Source organism: Polypterus senegalus, chromosome 7 (assembly GCF_016835505.1).
Source record: "Polypterus senegalus isolate Bchr_013 chromosome 7, ASM1683550v1, whole genome shotgun sequence".
Taxonomy (NCBI): Eukaryota; Metazoa; Chordata; class Cladistia; order Polypteriformes; family Polypteridae; genus Polypterus; species Polypterus senegalus.
The window spans coordinates 146,648,098-146,675,894 of NC_053160.1; the positions used below are offsets into that span (position 1 = coordinate 146,648,098).

At 37.3% G+C, this 27,797-nt stretch overlaps 1 protein-coding gene across 1 annotated transcript; it reads left to right on the forward strand.

Moving 5' to 3' along the window:
* The first annotated feature begins 251 nt into the window (after positions 1–251).
* Positions 252–4,410, forward strand: LOC120532203 (interleukin-8-like). The gene is made up of 4 exons (XM_039758059.1): positions 252–336; positions 1,548–1,683; positions 3,488–3,577; positions 3,797–4,410. The coding sequence occupies exons 1-4, from the start codon at positions 282–284 to the stop codon at positions 3,804–3,806; spliced, it is 291 nt and encodes a 96-aa protein (XP_039613993.1). The 5' UTR covers positions 252–281; the 3' UTR covers positions 3,807–4,410.
* Positions 4,411–27,797: the final 23,387 nt, after the last annotated feature.

Sequence of the window (27,797 nt, forward strand, 5' to 3'; positions counted from 1 at the left end):
TATCTGTTATTTGCACAAGTCCTCTTTCACTTAGATTATGCTTTGCTCATCTGACCTATCATCTGTCAGTTATATCAGCATGACCATGATGAATTGATGTTCAGTAAACAAAAACACCAAAAAACAACCTTGGGAATTTTTCAAAATTTGGAGGTTTTTTTAGACAAATACTCTAGGGAATCACATGGTAGAAGATATTGGTATAAAAGAAAATCCAAACACTTTAGAAGCATTTTACTAGTAAAGTTAAAGCAGCTAAAATCAAAATCAAGCTGATAAAAATGAATTCAAAATTACTTTTTGCTATGCTGGCAGTGTGTGTTATCTTGGAAGAAGGTAAGAGTCTTTCCAATGTTTTTGATTTTGTGATATTTACAATAAAATAATTTTAACATTTTTATTGGGCAGTTAATGAATTCAGCATTTGACCTTTATGTATGACTAAGTGTAAAAAAATGTAAACACTATAAGAAGATAGAAAACAGTCCTTAAAAGGTGAGAATAAATAGAAGAAGAATAACTGGCATCATTGTTTTGAAGTCACAGTGAATATCAAATTACTAGTGAGCACCATTTTTGAAAAAGAAATGCAGTTTATTAGATTATTAACATCCTTTTTATTGCCTCTTCTGTAGATCTCATAAATTATAATTTGCTATTTGCTGCGGTGGGCTGGCACTCTGCCCAGGGTTTGTTTCCTGCCTTGCGCCCTGTGTTGGCTGGGATTGGCTCCAGCAGACTCCCATGACCCTGTAGTTAGGATATAGCAGGCTGGATAATGGATGGATGGATGCCTATTTGTTTCAAGGAACTTTGAGTGTTCAGATTTTAACTGAAACCCATAAGTCAGTGAATGTCTTTAGTTAGTTTAGCCCTAGAGGTTTTTTAGCTGTGGATGGAATGATGATGTGATAATAATAATAATAATAATAATAACTTTATTTGTATAGTGCTTTTCAAAATGGGCAGCATTACTTTACATGGAACACCCAAAACACAAAATATGTATACAATATAAAAGTTAAAAAAACATGATGATAATAATAATAATAATATCCAGAACAAATAAAAACTACAGTAAAGGAAATATATAGAAGTAAAATCAAATAAGAAAAGCAGGTAAAATTATTAAAAATAACAAAATAAAACCACAAACAAAAATAACTTGATAAAAATTAAGAAGCATGTACATTACGAAATGCTATAAGATAAAAATACATTTTTATATGAGACTTAAAAATTGCTAAAGAATCAGCTGATCTAATGCTCTATGGTAAGAGGCACAGTGGTCCTTCATGTTGGCTCACGTTGCTGTGACATGGGTCCACCATCACTGGCTTCTGGCTATCCAGTTTCATTGTACATCCCAAAGAGATGTATTTTAAATTATTTCAGCTTTAAGTCAGCCTTTCTCAGCACTGAACCCTATCCTGTGCGTGATGCAGCATGAAAAGGATTTAGCTCAAAAGCCAGTTTTGTTGTATTTGAGATATAACCTAAATGAATTTCATATTTTTCTAAAACCAACCCCATTTGCCTTCTTTTAGGTACAGCTATAATCAGTATGGGGAGCAGCCTTCACTGTGTCTGTATTAAATCTGAATCAAGGTTCATTCCACACAGAATTCTAAACAAGGTGGAGATTTTGCCTAAAGGACCACATTGCAATACTATCCAGATTATGTAAGTATGTTTCTTAAACACATTCTTAATGTTTCAAACTTCTTCAGCCAAACCCACTGCTCATTTTTAAATGCCACCTCACTTGTTAAAGCAGAATCATGCAAATATTAATAGTTCATAACTATTTAGTGTACAAAATACAGTATGTACAAATAAACATATTGTATTTACTCTCTGTATACACTTACCATTTTTGACTTAATTATTGAAATGCCTGAAGAAAACCCTCTTAGTCATTGGCACACGGTCAAGAAGTGTAAGCCCTGAATGGGATGCCAGTCCCTCACAGAGCACACACACACACACACACACACACACACTCACTCTACACTGTGCCAATTCAGACCTAATATAATTAATGAAGTGCCTGAGGAAAATCCACTTTGATAGAGAAAAAACACAAAAATATCACATACTGAAGAAAAGTGACCAAATTGAAAATAAAATCAAGCTCTGCAGACCTGTAAGGGAGAAATTCTAATTGCTTTATCATTGTGCCACTTTGATTAGGCTAAAAGTATTTCTTGTTTAAACTTTACCCTCCTTATTAAGTTTATTACTACCTCATTTTAATTGAATGGATGTAGATTTGTTGTAAGAGGCCCATAGAAACATTTCTTCGGTTTGACATTAGTCTCCCTTTCAGGAGGCAGGAGATTTAAAGCCAGTGTTTTTTAAATTTATTGTAAAGTTTCCTTTTACTCTACTTAAACATCACATATATTCTCAAACCTTACTCCACATTTTCCATCTGCACTGCAGAATGGGATATCTTATGTTCAAGAATGAACATAAGAGCTTGAAATCACAATTGTGCTTTTACATCTCTCCCCATCTAAATTCAGCATAATGCACCTAGAAGAATCTGGACGAAATATTGAGACAGCTTAGCTAAACACACGGGCTTGACGGACTGAATGGTCTCCTCTTGTATGTCAAATTTCTTATGTTCTTATGTTCTAGGCAGCTAGTCACTTCTTACCTCTCCCAAGAGTGTTCATTAACTCCTAGACAAATCCTTCATCAAACACTTTTAAAATGCATCATTATCCCACACAATGCCATTGTCACAAAGAAAATCTATATAATATCTGAGAAGTTAGTTACAGCAATAATTTTCTCTCTCTCTCTGTAGCATCTTAGGTCTGACCAGAAAAACATCTTGGGAAATTACGAATGACCAATCACCTTGTGATTACCACTGAAAACTCAGATGATTAGTGTAATCATAGCTCACTTCCCAATAGCAAAACTGAAAGTGGGAGAAAACAATTTTAGTTTTAGTTTTGTTTTAAAGAGTTGTTAAAAAAAAATCAGGAAATAATAGGCAAACCAAAATGCGTAGCTTTATGAAACATCTCCCATGGAAAGAAGGTCCTTACAGTTAGTTATATTTTTAGTTTGGAGAGCTTGTCTTGCCATTGCACTTTATTTTCAAATCTTAGTTGAAAGAGCATGCTCTGTGCGTCGCCACTGCAAAGGACTGCAATATGAGAACAATTTTTCACATTTTTTAATAAAGCAGCCTTTTTTCCTAATAATTTGTGATGCAGACATGGTCACAAAGATGGTAAATGTGGTAATTAAAATGGCAGACAAATTCTGGTATACTCATTAGAGAACTAATAATTATCTTAAAGGTCTGTTGAATTGAAAAATAAACATTCTGATTTATAAATGTTTTCTGTAATCAATCTGTATATACAGTATAATGCAATGTATTTAAGAATTTTTGAAAAATCAAGCTATGTAGAGAAATACAACACGTCCATAGTTTTTGAAATGCTATTGTTTTTATTTTTAGAGCCTATCTGAAGACTGGAGAAGCGATTTGCCTTAAAAAGAAAGCCCCTTGGGTGAAGAAGATTATCAAAAAGATTTTGGAAAATGAACGGTAACTTATGTGTGATGTCTTTGTTCTTTTTACAAAATAATGATATTCATAAAATGCACAATCCTGTGGAAAGTATTTTTGCACTTATTTGTACTAATAAAATGTTTAGAAAGTGAGTGTAGCTATTCTAATTTAGGACAAATGCACATTCGTAATGTAGGCAGCAGGTATAGATTTGTACAGTCAAGACTAATAGATTTATAAACATTTTTCTTGCAGAAAAAAATAAAGAACAAACTGGAGCTGTCTCCTTATGAAGAAATGCCAAACACACAGGCACATAGTTAGAAGAAAAGTTGGCATCCAGCAAACCAAGCAGCTAAAATAAGTAATGCAGAATACCTCAATGAAAAATAATAATGGAAAATCCCGAAGGAAGATGTGGTGATATTTAAAACATGTGGGGGGCCACCACCAAATAGCTGGTCATGCTCAAAAACAGTAATGTATTTGATATGTGCCTAATTCCAAATATTGCTAAAAATGCAATATACTGTATACAGTTTTGGTAAAGAATGCACACTTTGTGGAACAATATATTATATCAATAGGATGCTAATCAGTGTGGGATGAGAAAAGAAAAATACCTAAATAAGCTTTAAACACAGAGAAAAAAAAATCCATATTTTGTGATACTGTTTTTTATTATTTGACATTTAGAACCAGTAAGCTGTGGTTTCAAGCAGTATTATAGTTTGAAATGATTTTTACAAAGTACACTTGGGTTCATTGTATTGTATTAATGGTGTTCTCTACTTTGTAGACCCTTGGTGCTTTAATATAGTTACAAAAAATATTTCTTTATGTAAGCATAATCTTTATGCCTTTATCTACCAGCATCATGTACAGTATATACTATATTAATGTAATATTTCAGTATGGTTTTTGCATGAAATAAAGGATATTTATCCAAAATATTTATATTTCCTTTATGGTTTTCAAATCTGTGTTCAATTTGGTGTTCTTTCTTTAGACTAGCCCAGATGTTGCTTGTATGAAGTTGGTGCATTCACTCAATACCTGCACAAATTTTTCTTCTATATCTATAAAGAAGTGCCTGCTTGATTAACTGGTGATTCCAAATAGACTCTGTGTCAGTGCAAGTCTGTAAATGAGTGGGCCTTATGAAAAAATGGCCTTTCATTCAGGGTAGTTTCCCACCTTGCGTCTGATGTTGCTAGGATAGGATCGATCAGGTTTGACAAGATGACCCTTTACATTGGAATACTGTGGTGGTACAGTGGCCTTCTTTGCAGGCTCAGAACTCCAGCTACCTGGCTTTGATTACTGACTTAGACATGTTGCCTGTGTTGTGTTTTCACATTGCCCCTCTGATCAAATACGTTTTTTTACTCCATACCTTGGTTTCCATTCATATCCCTAACACATTCATAATCAGTTGTTTGTCTCCCCTTTGGTTTGGTCCATTATGTGTGGGTGTGCAGAGTACTGATCGCCATGATGGTGTGACATGCAGTGCTTGCTTGATGCTACCATAATAAAGAGTGGTTGCCTCAGATGGTGTTGTGGAAGAATCAGGTTCAGAAAAACATTGGATAACTAGCCTCACAAGTGATCTATTAAACCATATGATACCTAGATTTTCCTAGGAATTGCAAGCAATCTATTAACCAACTTGATACTTTACAAAACAATACAAAAAAGGGAAAATGGATGGATGAATTATTTCAGAAATAAGTAAATATCAATTACAATTTTGTAAATGCAATTATTTTATTAAAGAATTGAATATCCAACCTTGCGTCAGTCAGTCATTTTCTAACCTGCTTAGTTCTGACTAGGGTTGCAGTGCGTGCTGGACCCTCTCCCAGCTAGCATTGGATACAGGGCAGGAAAGAATACTGGGCAGGGCACCAGTATATCACAGGGTGAACACACACACACAGCCACAGCCACACCAAACCTACACAACACTCTTAAAAATACTGGTACTTTAATGCCACAATATGGTTCTTTATTGGTTTGTGTGGCTCCTCATAGAATCACTGGAAACGGTTCTCTGCATATGAAGTTGGTACTTTGTGCTTTGAAAAAATCCTAATATGTAGAAAACAAAAACTGAAACCTCTAATGTATGGTAAGGTACCTAGCAGGACACTAACAGATTAAGAAAACTGGGACTTGGTCTGTGGTATTGTAGACCAGAAGAGTCCTTTTGAAATTGTGACATATTGATATTTCACAGATCTGTTGAAATCTATTCATGGTTATTCAGTGTATGGAATCTAAATAAAGTTTCTTTCTGAAACTTTCATATGGATGGGTCATTTGGGATCCAAAACTGGATACCCTATGGCATGGATTTAAAGAACCTTTCTGGCACCTGAATTTTTAAAAGTGCAGAGCCAATTCTTTAGTGTTTCCAATTCAATTAACCTGCATGTCATTTTGACAATGGGAGGAAACTAGAGCACCCTCACGGACATGGGGAGAACAAATTCCATGCAGGGAGTACCTAGGACATGAACCCTAGTCTCCTTACTGTAAAGCAACAGTTCTACAACTCCACTACTGTGCCACCAGTTGTGAAATGCGACAATAAATAAATAAAAATACAATGATATGAGAGCATAAATGTGTCATGGAATATGTTTTTTTCTTATTTCTTTATATGTTAATTTAGTTATTACTTCATTTTTTATTACATTGACACCACATGCAACATGAAATATGGCCTGAAATGAGATCTGTCATTTTCACCTGTAGAGGATGGGCTCTAACGAATGCCTTAGTGAATTGTCAGTAGAGTGTGCATAAACCTTTGGCAATCAAGTGTTCCATTTATAAGCATACACCACACATCAGATACAGACTTCTGAGAGGATGATGACTTCAGGGTTTCTTGAATTAAAGTTGCTGTTTTGTGTAGTTACTCTGGTAAACCTTTTCTTGCACTCATGTCCGCCACAGACATCCATAGTCGTAACTTTGAGCATGTGATTTGATTACAAGAACAAGAAATTACGAACACATAACTCCAGTTCTTAAATCCTTACACTGGCTCCCTGTTAAGTTTAGGGCAGATTTCAAAATCCTCTTTTTAACGTATAAAGCATTAAATGGCCATGGTCCGGCTTACTTGTCTGAACTTATAATGACTTACAAACCTGAGCGCACATTAAGATCTCAAGATGCCGGTCTGCTTATGATTCCAAGGATTAATAAAATAACATGGGAGGTTGAGCTTTTAGTTACAGGGCCCCTAAACTGTGGAATGGTCGGCCTGCTTCTATAAGAGATGCCCCTTCGGTCTCAGCTTTTAAATCCCAGCTGAAGACTCACTACTTCAGTTTAGCATATCCTGACTAGAGCTGCTGATTAACTGTACAGACTGCATCTCCGTTGTCAGTCATTAGCACTAAAACATAAGTAACATGATAGTTATAATGGGATACTAACCTTCACCTATTCTGTTTCTCTTCTCGTTACTCAAATGTGGCACTTGGTGCCATGACCCACCTGCCAAGTTGTTTTGCCTGATGGAGGATCGCAGGAATCATGGGAAAGAGGGGTCCTTTCATCGGATTGGCTGGCTCAGCACTGTTTCAGCCGTGGAATGGCCAAATGAGGGAGGCAGCTTGATGGATGAGGTCTCCAGGACTATAAAAATATCCAAATCTTATTATGTGATATCATCTACTGTTAAATTCTGCTCTGTACTTCCAAAATTTTTATTTTTATACTGTATTGAGGATTTGTTCTGTTCTGTGTATTATATTGTATTGTATTGTATTGACCCCCTTCTTTTGACACCCACTGCACACCCAACCTACCTGGAAAGGGGTCTCGCTTTGAACTGCCTTTCCTAAGGTTTCTTCCATTTTTCCCTACAAGGTTTTTTTGGGAGTTTTTCCTTCCGTCTTCTTAGAGAAAAGCCAAGCAAAATGACACCTTTTATTGGCTAACTAAAAAGATGTAAGCTTTCGAGGCAACTCAGGCCCCTTCTTCAGGCAAGATGTAATCAGGCAAGATGTCTTCTTAGAGAGTGAAGGCTGGGGGGGCACTTCCTGTGTGATTTTGGACTATAAAAAAATAAACTGTATTGTATTGTATTGTATTGTGATTTGCTTGCCTTGGGAATCTCGTGGCCCTTAGGCGTGTGCCAAAACTAACTGCAAGTGTCCCCTCTACCAACAGTTTTCTAATCCAAAAACAGTACTTGATAGCCATTGTTGACTCCTTCTCAACTTTAATAGGTGAAAATGGCCTTTTTCATTTCAAGCTGAAATTTCATGATACATGTGGCATCACTGAAAAAATAAAGAAAGAAAGAAAGAAAGAAAGAAAGCAACAAAAACATAGTTCATAATTATTTATGACTATATATCATTGTGTTTGTATTCATTGTCACATTTCACAATACATTTATTTGCACATTTTTATTTCTTTTTGTATGAAATATTAAACCATAAAGGCAAGACTCTCAGCTGAAATTAAAAATTGATCATGAAATAAATGCATTAGAAATTATATCATAACTGGTCTAACAAAACCTTTTTTCCTCTGATATCTTTAGGTTTCTTAATTGTTTTCTTAAATATCCATATTTGTCCATTAATAAAGTAATGTTGCAAGTGGGTTCTGTTAATATGTAAGCAATTTTTATTATACCTTAGTTAACAACTGGGTTGAAGTGCGTAATATTTGAATCTTTATTTGAGTCAAATCACTGCAAAGAAATGCTTGAAAAAGGAAAATTAAGCTAAACTATACTATAACACATTTCAGATGGAGCACAGTAGAGTTTTCATATAAAGTGTTACAATATTCACTTAACATTTGGCTATAATGACCAATGATATGTCTGTACAAATGAAAATAATTCATTATTACTCATATCGTATGTTCTTTAATATTATATTTTAAAGTAAACAATGTGCAGTGTTTTCTGCTTTCTGACCTCAGGCAGTATATAGAAAATGTAGTCACTGCTTTTTACTTGATTGAGTAACCTCTTAGGAATTCTTTGCAGACAATTACTCTTCTCCACAGACTGCCATAACAACAAAGGCAATATAATCCTGCCTTACCAAAATATTTGACTTTGATAAGAGAAGATGACAACAAACCTAATTGGAAATCCTATACAAAGGAAAGCATGTGTCCCCTCTAAATAAATTAGTTTGTGTGATATTCGGCATTTTAATGAGTTATCCATTATCCAGGTTTGCTTTTGGCATGGCACATCTTCTTCTGGGATAAATCTTAGCTTTCCATTGGCTTCTCCTGGAAGGGGTATGTAAAAGAGTAGAAAGTTTTAAGCAAACTTTGACCATTTCCATGTACACTATATAAAAGCAACTAATATTTATCAACATGACCTTTAAAATATGAATGATACAAGAAGATGGATAAGAAATATATCCATCCATCAGTTTCTAAGTAGTGTGTCCTGTGTGGGTCCTGAAGGGATGATTTGTACTCCAGTAGTATTGACTACAAAGCAGAAGCCAACCCACCACAAGGCACACTCAAAAGCTGACAAATAACTTAATCTGTATGTCTTTAGGATGGAGGAGGAAAACCATAATACTCAGAGAGAAATTGACACACACACAGAATGTGTAAGCTTTACAAAGACAGTGACCATGGTGGAGAATTAAATGCAAGAACATGAAGTTGTGTTCCATAGCACTACCTACTGCGACTAAACACCATCATATCAATATTAATATGTTTAACACAACTGTATAATATAGTTTGATTTCATTGAAACATTGCATGGCAGTTTTTAAAATGCATATTACATATTTTCCCCATATCATATTTTGGCTCTTTTTCATATCAAATTAATTACAAACAATTTGCTGTTGTGGGAGAATCAAATTGAGAAAAACAATGGATATTGGGACTCACAAGCAGTCTAGTACCCTATACTATTCCTAAAAAACTCACAAAATTCACTAGTTAGAAATAAGAAAAATGACTGGCAGGCATGGCACTGGTTTATTAACCAACATGGTACTTCAAAAACTAACAAAGGCAAAGTGAAAATGAATGAAATAAATATAATTTACAACATTTTCTGGTAATGTCATTATTATTATTATTATTATTATTATTATTATTATTATTATTATTAACAGTAGCACTGGAGAATTTAACATTCATCTTCAGCTAAGGCAAACTTGTCAACTAAAATTAAACCCCAGTTACATTAATGTTGTGACTTGAATTTTCCATCTGTGGTGTGAGATGCTCCTTGATGTCATAAAAAGTGAGATCCTCAGAGGAAAGAGCATAGCAGGGCTGAGCCCACTGCTAGGAACAGACACCCTCACAGTCAGATCTGATCAGTCAGTTGAGCATGGGCCATTCTAATTTGGCTCATTTGGCTACAGCATGCTTCTTTCTAAATTTTGAATGGAGTACGGATTTGAGTTTGAATCCCATAAGTGGGGATGTGCTGGGTAGGGAGAGCCACCCAAAAGAAAAGAAGCTGATCACCATACACATTCTGATGAAAACATAGGCAGACTGTTTAGATGGAGCAGCCCAGAAATGGAGAACTTAACTTTGTAGTATCTTATGAGGTTCACTGGCATGGTTGGATACATTTCTGTGAAGTAGCAAAAATGAACAACATGTTTGCCTTTGTACTGTTCTTCTAAATTACTTTAATCCACCTTAGCATGTGGACATCTTTTCCAGGAGAATCAAATACTGATTTCTAAAACAAATTAGTCAGAAGAAAAGTTGGCAAGACACAAGAATTCATTATGTATAATAGATACATTGACAAAGCAACAATGGAGGCTTTCACTCAGAAAGTGAAGTGTGGTGATTGCCAAATTTTAAAACTAGACAGTAACTGCAATGTAAAGAAACTGACTCAATACCACACATTCACAATGGCTTTTCGTTATTTCGAACATACACAGTGCAGCGCTCTGCTGTTAGTCTAGTTGAAGCCAAGGTCAATTAAACATGTACGCTCCACTCCAGAATTGCACCACTGTTTAAAAACATCCCATAGTGAGATTTATTTGGGTAGAGGGAATAACACCTGCTGCAGTTCACTGAAGGATGTTGACTTATGTAGATTAGTAAATTGTTTGGGTGCACAAACTTTACTGTCATTGTGCACTATGCCATGTGTAGATAAATTGCTGATATCCAAATATATAGCAAAAGCAGATAAAATAATTTGTAGGTCTGTTCTGATGAAGGCCTACACTATGTTGATATGGGCTTGTGTGTGATGTTGATGGTCGACCAGATTGAGATTTGTCGGTTACACTTGTTCTTCCCGCTTTAAACCTTTCTTTGCATTCATATAATTTTCATTGAGTCATGGTGTTTTCATTTCTGTACTGAGCCAACAACCTTCAGTGAATGTCAAAAGGTTTCACTGTCTCTGCCCAAAGAAATCTAACAACAGCATATTGTTCAACAATGGTGCAATTCTACAGCAGAGCATTTATATTCATTTGACCTTGGCTTCAATTACACTAACAGCAGAGCGCTCTACTGTCCCAATAAGTGTGAGCCCATAAGTGTGTTTGAACTAATCATAAGCCATCGCAAACATGTTATATTGTGTCTGCTTCTATCTGTTATGGTTTCCATGTAATTTTCATAATGTTTTTTGATTTAACCTCACAAGTTTGGAGCCTATTGTTAGGTTGAACTAATTATAAAATTTGAATTATTTACCTTCAGAATTATAGACAGTGATAGTGTAACATTGAAAGTGAGCAGGAAAATGGAGACAAAACAAAATGGTTCCGGTAGTGTTCCACGCACTGACCTGCATTGTTCTTAAAAACGACTGGATGTATATTCATTTGAAGTTGTTTCAAGTATTTCTGATGTTCTTTTAAGATACATTGAAGTAGATGTAGAATTTTTCAAGACACTATATACAGAAAATGACAAGAAATGGAAACAAGGACAACACATAACAAAAATATGTATCTGCTATGTTCAACCCTTAATCCATTGATGTCATTCCATAACTATATAAGATGGAGCGCCATCTCATTTTCCTTTGACTGTCCTGATCCTCACAGTTTCTCTTTCATTTTTTTTGTTCTCTTTAAATTTTACAACAGGGTGTGTCATCTCATTATCCTTAACTGTACAGGATGCTGAGTTGTCTCCTTTTTCTTCAATAATCATTATCATCAACACTTCCCTTCCATATCCTCTCTTCTCCCTGTTCTATAAACTTACTCTTCCTCTAGAAAGCCATTGTTCACTTAATCCTATTGCCCACCTAGGTCCTGAAGCCACTAGTCAATCATCTAATCTTTTTTTTATATAGTAAAGTAACTCTATAATATTCAACATCAGTCATATTTTGAAGAACCTACACAAATAAATATAAAAGTACAAGAAGTAGTTTGGTCATATGAGCTGATAATACATTGGGATCAGGATTAGAATTAATACAGTTGTTACAGAAAACACAAAATATACATTTCTAAGCATAATAAATTAAAGAGATAAAATGATTTTATAAGAATGATTTAAATAAAAACACTGACTGAGCTTCACAGACAAAACCAGGTGGAGAGTTTCAGGAAGCAGAAGCCACAAAACTAAATAAGTGGTTACTAACAGTAGCAAACTTAGTCTGAATAAAAAAAGGCCAGCATCAGGGGATCTCAGGTGCCTTGGGAGATTGACATGAGAACAGGTAATTTGAGATGTTGGAAATAACAACATCTGAAGGACCAACCATAGAATTTACAATAGATTCAGAAAGTATTCAAGCCCCTTTATTTTCTGCACACTTAATTGTGCTGTAGATTTCTTTTTAAAATGGATAAAGTTCCCATTTTTGTTCATCCATCTACACTCAATAACCCATAATGAAAAGATGAAAACTTTATTTCAGAAAAGTTTGCAAATTTATTAACCCTTAACTACTTGCACCATTTCTCATCTCATAAGTACTTGAGCGGTGTACTTTATGTACCAGTTTTAAAATGATTTTTAATATTCACGCTGTGAAGTCATAATATAAAAAATTGCAATAATTTTAAATTGTACATAATCTTCTTCTTCTTTCGGCTGCTCCCATTAGGGGTTGCCACAGCGGATTATCTTCTTTCATATCTTTCTGTCTTCTGCATCTTGTTCTGTTACACCCATTACCTGCATGTCCTCTGTCACACATCCATAAACCTTCATTTAAGCCTTCCTCTTTTCCTCTTTACTGGCAGTTCTATCCATAGCATTCTTCTCCCAATATACCCAGCATCTCTCCTCTGCATATGTCCAAACCAACACAATCTCTGACTTTGTCTCCCAACCGTCCAACATGAGCTGACCCTATAATGTACTCATTTCTAATCCTATCCATCCTCGTCACACCCAGCGCAAATCTTAGTATCTTTAGCTCTGCTTCCTCCAGCTCTGTCTCCGGCTTTCTGCTCAGTGCCACCATCTCCAACCCATATAACATAGCTGGCCTCACTACCGTCCTGTAGAACCCCTTTCACTCTTGCTGTCTTGCTTGTCTGTAAAAAATTGTCAACACTCTTCTCCACCCATTCCACCCTGCCAGCACTCTGTTCTTCAACTCTCTTCCACAATCCCCATTACTTTGTACTATTGAGCCCAAGTATTTAAACTTATCCACCTTCGCCAACTCTACACCCTGCACCCTCACTATTCCACTGACCTCACTCTCTTTTTGATCTCCAACGTCATCCTACAGACCACCATCCTATGCTGCTTAACTACACTTTCCCCTGCCACCACTTTGCAGTCTTCAATCTCCTTCAGATCAACTCTTCTGCATAGGATAGAATCTACCTGTGTACATCTTCCTCCACTTTTGTACGTAACCCTATGTTCCTCCCACTTCTTAAAATACGTATTTACCACAGCCATTTCCATCCTTTTGGCTAAATCCACTATCCTCTGACCTTCTTCATTCCTCTCCTTGACACCATACCTACCGATCACCTCCTCGTCTTCACTGTTCTCATCACCAACATGCCCATTGAAATCCGCTCTAATCACCACTTTCTGTCCCTTGGGTACACTGTTCATCACTTCATCCAACTCACTTCAAAAATCTTCTTTCTCACCCATTGCACACCCAACTTGCAGTGCATATGCACTATCAACATTCATCATCACACCTCCAATTTCCAGCTTCATAATCATTACTCTGCCTGACACTCTTTTCACCTCTGAAACACTCTTGACATACTGTTCCTTCAGAATAACTCCTACCCCATTTGTCCTCCCATCCACACCATGATAGAATAATTTGAATCTTCTTCCAATCCACCTGGCCTTACTCCCCTTCCTAATTTTAAATTGTACATAATTAATAATACATTTTATTTATATAGCGTCTTTCCCATGCTCAAGGCACTTCACAGAGTTTCAGAAAGAACGGCAGGGTATACAGTATATAGCATTGTACTAAACCAAATAAATAAATAAAGAAGGGTAAGACAGTAAATTCAGAGAAAAGCCTAACAGACAACATAATTGATGGTCTAGCACACACATACAGGTTACATGAGCATCTTGACAGAGAGGTAAACTGAGAGAAGGGTAATAAAGTCAGGTAGAGCTAAAAGCCTTCCTGAACAGATGAGTTTTGAGTTGTTTTTTAAAAGAATTCATGGAGTCAGCTGATCTACTTAATTTCGGTAGGTCATTCCAGAGTCTGGGCGCTATACAGCTGAAGGCCCTGCCACCCATGGAGTGTAGATTAGTGTGAGGCACAATAAGATTGCCAGAATCAAAGGACCTTAGTGGGCGGACAGGCACATAGTGATGGAGGTCACTGATGTAGTTTGGCACAAGGTTGTTTAAGGCTTTGTAGGTTATTAGTAGGATTTTATATTTGATTCTGTAAGACACAGGGAGCCAGTCAAGGCGGAGCAGGATGGGTGTTATGTGCTCGCTGCTCCTGGTTCGAATAAGGATTCTTGCAGCTGAGTATTGAATAAGCTGGAGCTGTGATATAAAATTAGAAGGGACACCTGCCTGTAGGTAATTACAATAATCAATGCGGGATGTGATAAAAGCATGGACAAGTTTCTCAGCATTAGAAAAGGAGAGGAATGAGCGAATACATGATATGTTACGGAGGTGAAAGTAAGAAAGTTTCTTAATGTGATTTATGTGGGCGGAATAAGAAAGGGAGGAATCAAAAATGACACCAAGATTCTTTGCAGTAGAGGCAGGTCTGGTGAGATCACCGCCCAGATGGACTGGGAAGGAGCTCATTTTATTAAGTTGCACTTTAGTCCCAATTTTCAGGAATTTAGTTTTGCAGCAGTTTGATTTTAAAGAGTTCTGCTCCATCCAGCTATTAATTTCTCTGAGGCAAGTTGTGAGCTGAGAAAGCTCTGATGAAGTTCCACTTTTAACATTGAAATAGAGCTGAGTGTCATCTGCATAAAAATGATAACCCAGTCCAAAGCTACAAATAATATGGCCAAGGGGAAGCATATAAATACAGATGAGAAGAGGGCAGAGCCCAAAGGAACTCCTTGTGTGACTGGCGCTGAGCTGGATCTGCTGTTGCCAAGACTAACAAACTATTGCCTATCAGTCAGATAGGACTTGAACCACTGGAGGGCAGCGCCACAGATACCAAGCATGTTCTCCATTCTGGACAGTAGAATGTCATGTCTGACAGTGTCAAATGATGCACTGAGGTCTAACAGAATTAATATGCTGGTTTGTCCAGAGTTTGCTGCCATAAGCAAATCATTGGTTACATGTAGCAGAGCAGTTTCACAGCTGTGCTATGCCCTGAAACCAGACTGAAAGGGTTTGATCAAAGTATTAGAAGTTAAGTAGTTGGTGATTTGGGAAGCTACAACACGCTCAAGAACTTTTGACAGAAAAGGTAAGTGGGAAATAGGCCAAAGATTGTCGGCATCAAGGCCAAACTTTTTTAACATTGGGGTTACAGAATCAATTTTAAAAGTGAGTGGCACAGAGCCAGTGTCAAGAGTTTATTATTTTTGTAATAGTCGGGATTATGGCGTGAAAGCAGGATTTAAGTAGTGTGCTGGGGATGGGGTCCAGTACACAAGTAGTCGGCCTCATCTTACAAAGCAGGTTATTAACAAACGCAGATGTGACTGGTGAGAACCTAGAGAAGGAGCTAGATGGAGATGATGTATCTATGTTAGTTGAATTATTTAGATCTTTAATTTTGTTACTAAAAAAGTGGAGGAATTTCTCACAGAATTCAGAAGAGGTAGTTGGGCCAGATGTGGGTTTGAGTAGTTTATTAACTACAGAAAACAAAACCCTTGGGTTGTCATGGCCACTTTCTATTATTTTGCCATAATGGGTGTTTTTGGCAGCAGTTAGTGCTTCTCTGTAAGCTCTTTGTTGGTCAGAGAAAGCCTGAATGTGCATGGTGAGGCCAGACTTATGTGACATTCTCTGAAGGTGTCAGCCAGCTGCTTTCATAGATCTCAATTCTGAGTTATACCAAGGAGCTGAACGCTCAAAGTAAACCTCCTTATGTTTTAAAGGAGCTGTTTTATCTAATGCTGAATGAAGGGCTGAGTTATAGTGGTCAAAAAGACTATCTAGTGTTGATGGAATAGGTAAATAAAGTAAAATATCAGAAATGGATCCAGAAAGAACAGAGAGACAGATATTTATAAGGTTTCTGTAAGAAATTTGTCGTTTACAGGTAAGAGGAGGAACATATAATGAGACAGTGAAAAGTACTGCTCTATGGTCAGAGAGTCCAAAATCAGTGCTGTAAATGTTGGCAACAGATAGTCCAGAAGTACAGATCAGATCCAATATATGACCACCAGAGTGGGTGGGAAAATCAACATGTTGTGTCAAGTCAAAACAGTCCAGTAGGGATAGGAATTCATTTCTCAGTTTAGATGTGGGGATGTCAATATGGATGTTGAAATCACCAAGAAGGATAACTCTCTGGGAAAAGGAACTTAAGTGGGTTAATAGTTCAGTCAGATCAGCTAAGAAGGATGCATTGTATTTTGGAGGACGATAAAGAACAATGAGTGAGTCAGGACCTGATTCTGTTATTAGTTTAAGAGCCAGATACTCAAAAGACAATGGAAAATCAATTGGGATTATTTTGATGTGCAAATCAACTCTGACAATTGTTGCAAGTCCACTGTCTTGTCTTGAGCTACGAGGCTCTGTGGGGGAAGTGTAGCCAGAGGTGTCAACTCCGTAAGAGATGTAAATTCATTCAGTTGTTGCCAAGTCTCCGTTAAACACATTATATCAAATTTGGTTTCAATGATGAATTCTGACAGCATCAATGATTTGCCATTAAGAGATCTCAAATTAAACAATGCGATATTAGTTAATGAGGCTTCTTTTTGCACAAAGCCGTGACCAGAGTTTATTTTCGCATAATGTAAATTTGGCACACTAACACTTTTATATCCAGGGCCGTAAGCAGGACGGCATATTCCTGAGCAAATGCTGTCGGTGGTCTTTTCATTCGCAGCCTGGCGGTAACGCCATCCTGACCCGTGATGTACAATATTTTGGGCGCCGCAAAATACCCCCGTCTCTTAGGATATTCCAGTCAGACCATTTTCTCTGAACAAACTGTTTAATATGAAGGAGTTTGTCACAAGAGTAATTTAGCACGATACTGAGCAATACTTATCTGATAGCAGTGGAGAAGCAGCATAGCACAGTGGAGCCGGTGGGACAGGCAGGTGCGGTAGCGTAGATGAGTGACGATAGCAAAACAGCAGAAAGCATAGCAGGAGGAGGCAGCAGGATTTGGAGGTTCCAACATACAGCCATAAACAAATAACGCTGGGTATTACAGGTGTGATCACCCCAGAGCCACAAGCCAGGTGGGTATAAACATCAGATCAGTTCTTAGTCATAAAGCACAATAAAATGAATTGGGAGCAGACCAGCATAGCAAATCTAATCAAGGAGACTGATCATCCCAGGCTCCTAGATCGTCAGGTACAAAGAAATGTTCGTATGTCTCGTCCCATGATCCACAGATTCAGTTGTTCCCTGTCAAAGTAAAGTCCATAAAATCTGTAAAAATTAAACCAAATCCATACAATTCGAGTCAGCTGCATCCACGAACTATACATACAATAAAGAAAATAAAACAAGTGTAAGAAAGGTCAGGACAAAGGCAAATTTTGCGAAAAGTGTTGTGGTCTGTGGTTGAGGTTTCAAGTCATGGTTGTGCTCAAAGGTAAGCCATTACCCCAGTCTGAAGTTATGTGCTGTTAAAATTTAATATCATATTACTGAATAGTATGACACAGTCTAGGACTATCTGGAAACAAACCTGATCCACTTCTCCAGTGCTCATTCACCACCAGTCACACAGGCTTTGCACATGTATCACATTTCACTTCAGTTGTTGAATGTTCTTTGCAGACAAAGACATTGCAAGAAGAAAATCTCATCGTTGTCATACATTCATGAGTACCCGGGTGGTGTAACAAATTTATCATATGGAACTTGCAGCTGTGCATTCACTTATAAAACCACCTGGGGGGAAACCACTGCAACACTGTACTTGGAATGAATCAAGATGAGGATAGATGGTGTATGTTGCCAATAGATTCAAGTAAAAGGATGTGGGACAAAAATAAATGAGACTGGAGGATAAAATACACCATTATGAGTAGTTAAGAGATAAAATCAAAAATGTAAATATTTAATTGATTTAAGTATTCAGACCCTTGATTCAGTACTTTATAGATTCCCCTTTGGCAGCAATTACACCTTCAAGTCTTCTTAGGTAAATTCCTACAAACTTTGCACACCTGAATTTGGACTGTTTATCCCATTCTTCATGGCAGATCCTCTCAAGTTATATTAGATTGGCTGGGAAGTGTCTGTAAACTGCTATCTTCATGTTTCTTCACAAATGTTCTATAGGGTGTAAGTCCAGGCTTTGCTTGGGCCAGAGATTTGTCCTGAAGCCACTCCAGTACTGGCTGTGGTTGAGGTTTCAAGTCATGGTTTTGCTCAAAGGTAAGCCATCACCCCAGTCTGAGGTTATGTGCACTTCGGAGCAGGTTTTCATTAATTACCTCTTTGCATTTGGCTGCATTGATCCTTTCCTCAATTCTGACCAGTCTCCCTGCTCCTGCCGCACTAACAGCATAATACTGCTACCACCAAACAGATGGTATTAGGCAGGTACCAGGTCTTCTTCAGACAGTGTTTGGAGTTCTGCCCAAAGAGTTCAATTTTTGTCTCACCATACTACTGATTTTTTTCCTCAAGTTCTCAGAGTCCTTTAAATTCAATTTGGCAAAGTTTGGGAACCCCTCTTAATTCTTTGGATTTTTGTTTATCATTGGCTGAGCTTTCAAAGTAGCAACTTGCTTTTAATATATGACATGCCTTGCCTTATGGAAACAGTAGTATTTCAGCAGTGACATTAAGTTTATTGGATTAACAGAAAATATGCATCATAACAAAATTAGACAGGTGTATCAATTTGGGCACCCCAACAGAGATATTACATCAATACTTAGTTGAGCCTCCTTTTGCAAATATAACACCCTCTAGACGCTGTCCTCCTACAGGCTTTGATGAGTGTCTGGATTCTAGATGGAGGTATTTTTGACAATTCTTCCATACACAATCTCTCCAGTTCAGTTACAGTATGTGCCTGATTGAAGGAGTGCTGCTGAGATGGTCATCCTTCTGACAGGACCTTATATCTCAGCAGAGGACTACTGAAACTCTCTTAGATTGACCATTTGGTCCTTGGCGACCTCCCTGACCAAAACCCTTCTTTCCCCTTTATTCAGTTTGGTTGGCCAACTCTAGGAGTCCAAACTTATTCCATTACACTATTATTGAGGTCACTGTGCTCCTGGTATCTCTCAAAGCTTTAGAAATGGTTTTATACCTTTGTCTTGAGCTGTGCCTTACCATATTTCGATGGTGGAGGTCTACAGAAGGTTTCTTGGACTTCATGGCTTGGTTTTTGTCCTGACATGCAAAGTGAACTGTGAGACCTTATATGCCTTTTTAAATTATGACCAGTTTGTTCAGTTTGCTACAGGTGAATGCCAATCAAGATCTAGACAAATCTAAAAGATAATTAAAGCAAACAGGATGCACCTATCCACAATTTGGACTACCACAGCTAAGAGCCTGAATACTTTTACGAATGAGAGATTTCAGTTTTTGAATTTTAATAAATCTGCAAATATGTTTTTACTTTGTCATTTTGGGTTATTGAGTGTAGACATATGAGCAAAAATGACAGTTACTGTATATCCATTTAAAATTCAATCTACACAATCAGTGTGCAGTAAGGGAAGAAATCTGAATACTTTCTGAATCCACTGTATATTCTGAAGCTGGGAATGGATGGTTCCACCTCTTTGGGGTCCACCCTCAAAGTACATGGGACATAAGAGAACATACAGTAGAAGTACAATAGATTCATGCTAAATAAACAGAAAAATATTAACAAAAAAATACAGAATTACAATAGACCATGAAAAATAATACTTAAACAAAGGAAAGGAAAAACATAAGCCAAGGAAGAAACCCTGGGTGTAACATGACATATCTTCCAATACAAATCCAAACATTAGGATTCAAAAGGGACACTTGCGGTTTCAACTTTAAGAATGAATTTGATGTTAGGACATATACGCATATGCTGCTCAAAATTGCTATTCCACATAAAGATTTTCAAAACCTGAATGAATATTACAGAATATACAAAGGCACCTCGAGAATGTTAACAAGCTCTTTGCTTGCTAGAAGGCATGACTTTCATAATTTCACTTCCCAGAAGAGGTTCCCAGATCAAAGTGCAAGGTATTACATTACAGAAATGTTCTGTGAGGTGCCTTTCATTCGTGGAGGCTTGGAGTTTGTCATCAAAGTGAATGAACAAACCTTCTTTGCAACTAAATACTTACTAAATTACTTCCTTTTTTAAGTCTACCATTTTTATCAAGAACTAAATTCTGCCATACTTTAGCCAAACAAACTTTCTGGAGTAAGCAGCCTTACTTGTCATCAGTTCAGTTCATCATGATTTCTACCTTAATACTTTCATGAAAAAGAAGCTATCAGCAGATATTTTGGAAACAACACGGTGCAGAATTCTGATGGGTCTTTTTAATGGCTCTTTGCTGCCAAGACTTCAATCATCATCATGTGCCACGTTGTATGACATGGATAATTATGATTTTTGATCTCACATGTTCTTTCTTAGACAGTCTTCAAGCCATTGGCCTGTCCATGTCACCATGTAACACATGGATGTGACTCACTGCCGCCCACGTTTTCTTTTTCCTGTCACTGTAAGATATTCCTGCTTCCTTTTTCTTGCCCAAAAAATATCAGTTGTCATTTCCTAATAGATGAAATCAGCTGTCTTCTCTTATTAATTTGAGTTTTTATGCAATATACAGTATTTTCATTCACTATTGCGACATAGAATATGTTAGTGTCAAATATTGTATATTATGTTGTTAATTGTATTTATTTGAATTATGTTTATAAAAATAATACCAACAGCAATTTCTAGCAACTTTATTGTCTGACAATAAATTTCAAGTTCTGATTGTTTTAGGTCTTCTCAGTACATTATTTGTTTCTCTGTCTGCATATAATATTGATATAAATTTTCCTTAAAAACAATATCTATTTAGCGTCTTGTTTTTCCTGTCTGTAGTTTAATATTGCCCAGAATTCATGCTGTTGTGTTAGTTCTGAATTAACATACTGTTGCATTACAAAACCCTGAGCCTTGTATCAGTGGAAATGATCCTGTTCTTTATTGTTATGAGCCTTCATTATGCTGTGATCTGTATACTAACAGCTACTGACCACTGGCTTTAAATGGTGGGTCATCCAGGCCTGTTACAAGGAAACATCTTTTCCAGGCCTGTCACACAACACACTAAAGCACAATCTTGGCCAGTAGTGCTTTACTTAAGTCAGTTACTTGAGGTGTCCCTTATCTGGCCTTAAACGTCTCTAACTGTGTTTTCAAAGGAATCCTCCACCAAAAAATTATATTTTTTTTGTTTATTACTTACCCCATGTGGTTTTTAGTGTTACAAGGAAACATCTTTTCCAGGCCTGTCTAATGCACAATCATAGCCAGTAGTGCTTTACTCAAGTCAGTTACTTGAGGTGGCCTTAAATGTCTCTCTCTATGTTTATAAAGGAATACACCACCCAAAAATATTTTACGTACTGCTTATCCCATGTGCTATGTAGTGATGAGATTACATTTTTTCTCAGCTATGTTTTCATGAAGAACAGACATACCAGCATGTCTTATAGAGTTGGAGTCTATAGTGACCAATGATGGACAGCAGCAAAAAATATCAAACATCCTTGAAAAAATTTCATGTTACTAGTGTTTCATAACCCACACATCAAGTCATCTGCTCATAATGTACAAAATACATGCATTTGTTGTTAAAGCATTGTTAAATAAATACTCCGAGAAAATTAAAGTAATGCAAAAGCATAAAGTCCTTGCGCAAGGGGTTGTGCTTTTGAATTGAAGACAGAACACTTGACCAATGAATGAGGGAGAGAGTCAAGTTATCAGTTCAAATGTTTATGTATTTTCTCTGCACCCACTGCTCTGTATTTCCATAATTATTTATTTAACAAAATTTTAGCAAAAAATGTACCTTCTTCCCTTAACCTTAAGCTGCATCATAACTGATGTAATTGGGTTCAAAAAGTATTCAGACCCCTTTTATTTTCTGCAGACTTTATTGTGTTGTACACCTAATTATAAATGGATCATTTGCCATTTTTGCCCATCAATCTGCACTCAATAACACATAACATTTGCAAATATCTTAAAAATTAAAACCTGAAATCTCTCATTCATATATGTATTCAGACCCTTAATTCAGTACATTGTAGAAGCCCCTTTGGCAGCAAATACAGTTTTGAGTCTTCTTGGCTAAATCTCTACAAGCTTTGCACACCTGAATTTGGACTGTTTATCAAATTCTTCCTGGCAGATCCTCTCAAGCATCATTAGCTAGATGGGAAGCATTTGTAAACTGCCATCTTCAGGCCTGCCTACACATGTTCTATGGCAGGGGTCCCTAACTCCAGTCATGGAGGCGACCAGTGGCTGAAGGTTTTCATTCTAACCCTTTTGTTTATTAGTGCACTGTTTTTGCTGCTAATTGATTTGTTTTGAATTAATTTTAATTGATTTATTTTTTAACATTTGTTCCCTTGAACTCCTCTGAATTGCTTCATTTCTTTCTTTAAATGGCACCCAAACAGAAATGAAATGTGAAGTGAGTGAGCTAACAGAAGACCAACTAAGTCAGGGCCTGAAACTCCAACCAATTTCTATTCCAACCAGTTGCTTAATTAGGTTCTGATTCTTGTTGTTAATTAAACCTGTCCTTTAATTGCATGGTTTGTTGCTGCTCTCATTGTGCAATAGCAGACATTTCCGAAATTGTTGATTTTCTCTTTTCTAAGAGCACTGTTCAAAAGTTTTGGGGACCTGAGCAGGTCAGCATTCCTGAGACCTTCATCTTTGTTATTTTCAGATATTATGATGGACACAGTTTGCTGGTCATGTTTTGGCTCATTTTGTATCACATTATTGTTTGGCTGCTAATTAAGGAAAAAGAAACAATTAAGGGGTCTGAGTCTTCAAGACCAAGTCAAATAAAATTAATTTAAAAGAAGTTAATTAGGAGAAAAAACAGGGCACTAATTAAGAAAAGGGTTAGAATGAAAACCTGCAGTCACTGGGGCCCTCCAGGACCAGAGTTTGAGACGCCTGTTCTATGGAGTTTAAGGCTGGGCTTTTGCCAGACCACTTAAGGACAGTCAAAGACTTGTCCTGAAGCAACTCTAATAATGTCTTGGCTGTATACCTCAGGTCATGGTCATGCTGAAAGGTTAACCCTCCCCCTAGTCTGAGGTTGTGTGCACTCTGGATCCTCTTTCTTCATGAGCCTCTCTGCATTTGGCTGAATTAATTCTTGCCTTGGTTCTGACTAGCTTCCACATTCCTTGCTGCTCAGAAGCACTCCTATAGCATGATTGCCACCACCATGCTTTACCGTAGGGATGGAATTGGCTTTTGATGAGCAGTGCCTGGGGCCTCATGTATAAACGGTGCGTACGCACAGAAATGTTGCGTAAGAACTTTTCCACGTTCAAATCGCGATGTATAAAACCTACACTTAGCGTAAAGCCACGCACTTTTCCACGGTACCTCATGCCTTGTCGTACGCAAGTTCTCCGCTCGGTTTTGCAAACTGGCGGCACCCAGCGTCAAAGCAGTGCTACTGTTCCTGTGTGGTTACTCATTATTTTCATGACGCGGCTTTATAAATACACAGAAACTAACCACATATTGTTTATTAGTGTAATGCATCTGATTGTAATTAACTCGTAACAATATAATGGTCCAGGGAACAGCCATAGTATTCCAAATACCAAACTGCTTTAGCGTTGTTACTCTCACTTCTTCTTCTTCTTCTTTCAGCTCCTCCCGTTAGGAGTTGCCACAGCGGATCATCTTTTTCCATATTACTCTCACTGCACGACTCGGAGTATTTATATCACTGTATCTGAGTGTGAATCACAGCAGCAGCTGATCGGAAAGAGAATTATCGGTATACAGCTTTAAGGACACGCTGTCTCAGCCACTGCAAAATGTTTTAAAGCCTTTCCTGTACAGGACCTCGCGGTTCAGAAACAGTTTAATCCCAAGAACTTTAAATGCACTCAATCAAGTGCTCCTTGTAGAACTGTTTGTACTTATAAGTACAATCACCCCACTGTAAACTTGCACTACAGTTATAATATCTCACAACCTGGGCCACTTTATAAAGCGTATTTACATATGATGACGATATCATTTTTAAGGTGAAATGCAGCAAAATATGTTTGTTAAATTATACACATAAAACTTTAACTTCATTTAAATAATCTATATTCTTCACTGGGAGTGTCGTGAAGGATAGAATAATTAAACGTGTACTACGAAGATATTTCAATGTTCTTTAAACGTTTTGAAGAATCGGCGCTAAGCTTACAGATGGCTTAACGTCTATTACAGAGCTGATTGTGTGGCGATCGGTTACTTGGGGAAAGAAAAGCAAGGACTCTTGGGGCGGCCTCGCCAATATATATTGAATATAAAACAGAAAGAGAAAATAACAACACAGCTAAAAATGCAGCGACAAATTTCGACAAAAGATAAATGCTTGTCATGAGCACGAGGCTCATGAAACACATGTTTAATAATGTGCTTTAGCTCCTATCATCATGAAAATGACATCACGTATACATCTCAGTATTTTAGTTATTCAGAGAGCTGTAATATCACGAATGTAATGGACTCTGTGTCCAGTTGGAGGAAGAGAGCCGGTTTAAGAAGCAAGTAGTGATTCACACACATAGATCACATAGAAAATCAAATACAAAACAAAGCATTTAACGTGCTACTTTAATTACGATGTGATTTTAGAAACTGGTTAATTAAACAATTTTAAGATGAATTTTATGATGTTCTACTTTAATGACAAAATAAACTACGTGATTAAAGTGGAAATGTCGAGATTGAAGTGGACATTTCGTGCTTTTTCCCCACCGTGTGGCTTTTTTCTCTGTACCCTAATAAGCTTTCATATGACACTCAGACAGTGAGCTTACAACTCGGCTTTCCACGGCGACTTTGATATGTGACTTCTTTTTTATTTCCGGCACTGTGCGATTTTGTGGATGTGAGCTTTCATGTTTCTCCAACACGCTATGTCACTCGATCAACTTCCTTTTTTTGATTATACCACGGCTTATTTGAACAAATAGTATGTTTTTCCTTTGCCTCCACTTGGTATTCGCTGAAATTCTTATGTTTCCCCCCGTGCTTTTCCCATTGTCTTTTCACAGAAGGCTGCGCTTAAGGGCGATTTATATTGATTTGCATATTCAAATAGGCGTAATTCTGGGAGGATTTGGGGCGTTACATAATGCGCGTGCTCGAGCGTTAGTTTTCACGCTGATCGGGATTTATGTAGCGGAAGAACGTGGAAGTTGGAGTACGCACAGATTCCTGCATCTGGATTTTTCTGTGCGTAAGCACATTTCGGCTTTTGTGCTTACGCCATGTTATAGTGCGAGTTCTACGCACGGTGTTATACATGAGGCCCCTGGTCTTTGCCAGACATCGTGTTCTAAGTTCTGCACAAACTGTTCAATTTTTATCTCATCAAACCAGATAATCTTTTCCTCGAGTCCTTTAAATACAGTTTGGCAAATTCCAAGTAGTGTGTCTTATGCATTTTATTTACGAGTGGCTTCCATCTAGCCATTTCATCATAAACAGCTGACTGATGGAGGTCTACTGAGATGGTCATCTCTCTGTCAGGCACTTGTCAGCAGAATACTCCTGAAGCTCTGTTAGAGTGACAAATGGTTCTCATTCACCTTCCTACAAGGCCATTCATGTCCTGTTACTCAATCTGGATGGATAACCAACTCTAGGAAAAGTCCTGGGGCCTCATGTATAAACGATGTGTACGCACAAAAAAGTTGCGTACGAACGCTTCCACGTTCAAATCGCGATGTATAAAACCTAAACTTGACATAAAGCCACGCACATTTTCACGGTAGCTCATACCCTGTCGTATGCAAGTTCTCCGCTCAGTTTTGCAGACTGGCGGCACCCAGCGTCAAAGCAATGCTGCTGTTCCTGTGTGGTTTATCTTTCTTTTTCAGATCCACATCCCTGATGCGGCTCTATAAATACACTGAAATTAACCACATATTGTTTAATTCTTTAATGCATCTGATTGTAATTAACCTGTAACAATATAATGGTCCACAGAGTAGTCAAACTATTCTAAATACCATAACTGCTTTAGTGTTGTTACACTCACTGCACCTTCTTCTTCTTCTTTCAGCTGCTCCCATTAGGGGTTGCCACAGCGGATCATCTTTTTCCATATTACTCTCACTGCAGCACTTGGAGCAGCTGATCGGAAAGAGAATTATCGGTATACAGCATCAAGCACACACTGCCTCAGCCATGCTTCCTATTTGAACTGCTTCTCACACGGCAAACGCTTCAAAACCTTTCCTGTATGGACCTTGTGGTTTCGAAACAGTTTCATCCCAAGAGCTCTAAACGCACTCTATCAATCCATCAACTGCTCCTCGTAGAACTGTCTGTACTTATAAGTACAGTCACCTCACTGTAAACTTGCAATACAGTTATAATATTGCACAACCTGAGCCACTATATAAAGCGCGTATTTACATATGATGACGATATCATTTTTAAAATGAAATGGAGCAAAATATGTTTATTATATTATACAGATAAAACTTTAACTTCATTTAAATAATCTATATTGTTAATAATTAAAGAACACGGTGTCGCTACACTAGCAAGGATCTGGCGCTCCGTTCACGGATTGTTCCAGCATGCCTCACACTGTATGCTTCACGGGGACTGGCGTGAAGGACAGAATAATTAAACATGTACTACGAAGATATTTCAATGTTCCTTAAAAGTTTTGAAGAATCGGCGTTATAAGCTTACAGATGGCTTAACGTCTGTTACAAAGCTGATTGTGTGGCAATTGGGTATTTGAAGAAAGAAAAGGAAGGACAGGAATTGGAGGTTAGTATGTTTGAAAGAGTACTGCTGCAATAGATTATTTCATCGAAGATCATGCGCAATCACTGTGCCATTGTGTTCCCATGTTTAATAACGTGCTTTAACTCCTATCATCATGAAAATTATATCACGTATACATCTCAGTATTTTAGTTATTCAGAGAGGTGTAATATCACAAATGTAATGGATTCTGTGTCCTGTCGGAGGAAGAGAAAGCCGGTTTAAGAAGCACGTAGTGATTCAAACACATAGAGCACATAGAAGATCAAATACAAAACAAAGCATTTAACGTACTACTTTAGTTACGATGGGATTTGAGAAACTAGTAAATTAAATGATTTCAAGATTAAGTTTATGATGTTCTACTTTAATGACAAAATACACTATGTGATTAAAGTGGAAATTTCGAGATTAAAGTTGACATTTCGTGGCTTGGTTGTTTGTCCTGATTTAAAGCATGAATTGTGGGATCATCAATACATAGCTGTGTGCCTTACCAAATGATATCCAATGCGTTCAATTTGTCAGAGATAGACTCCAGTCAAGCTCTAGACACATCTCAAGGATAATTAAAACAAACAGGATGCACCTAACCAAAATGTGGAGTGCCAC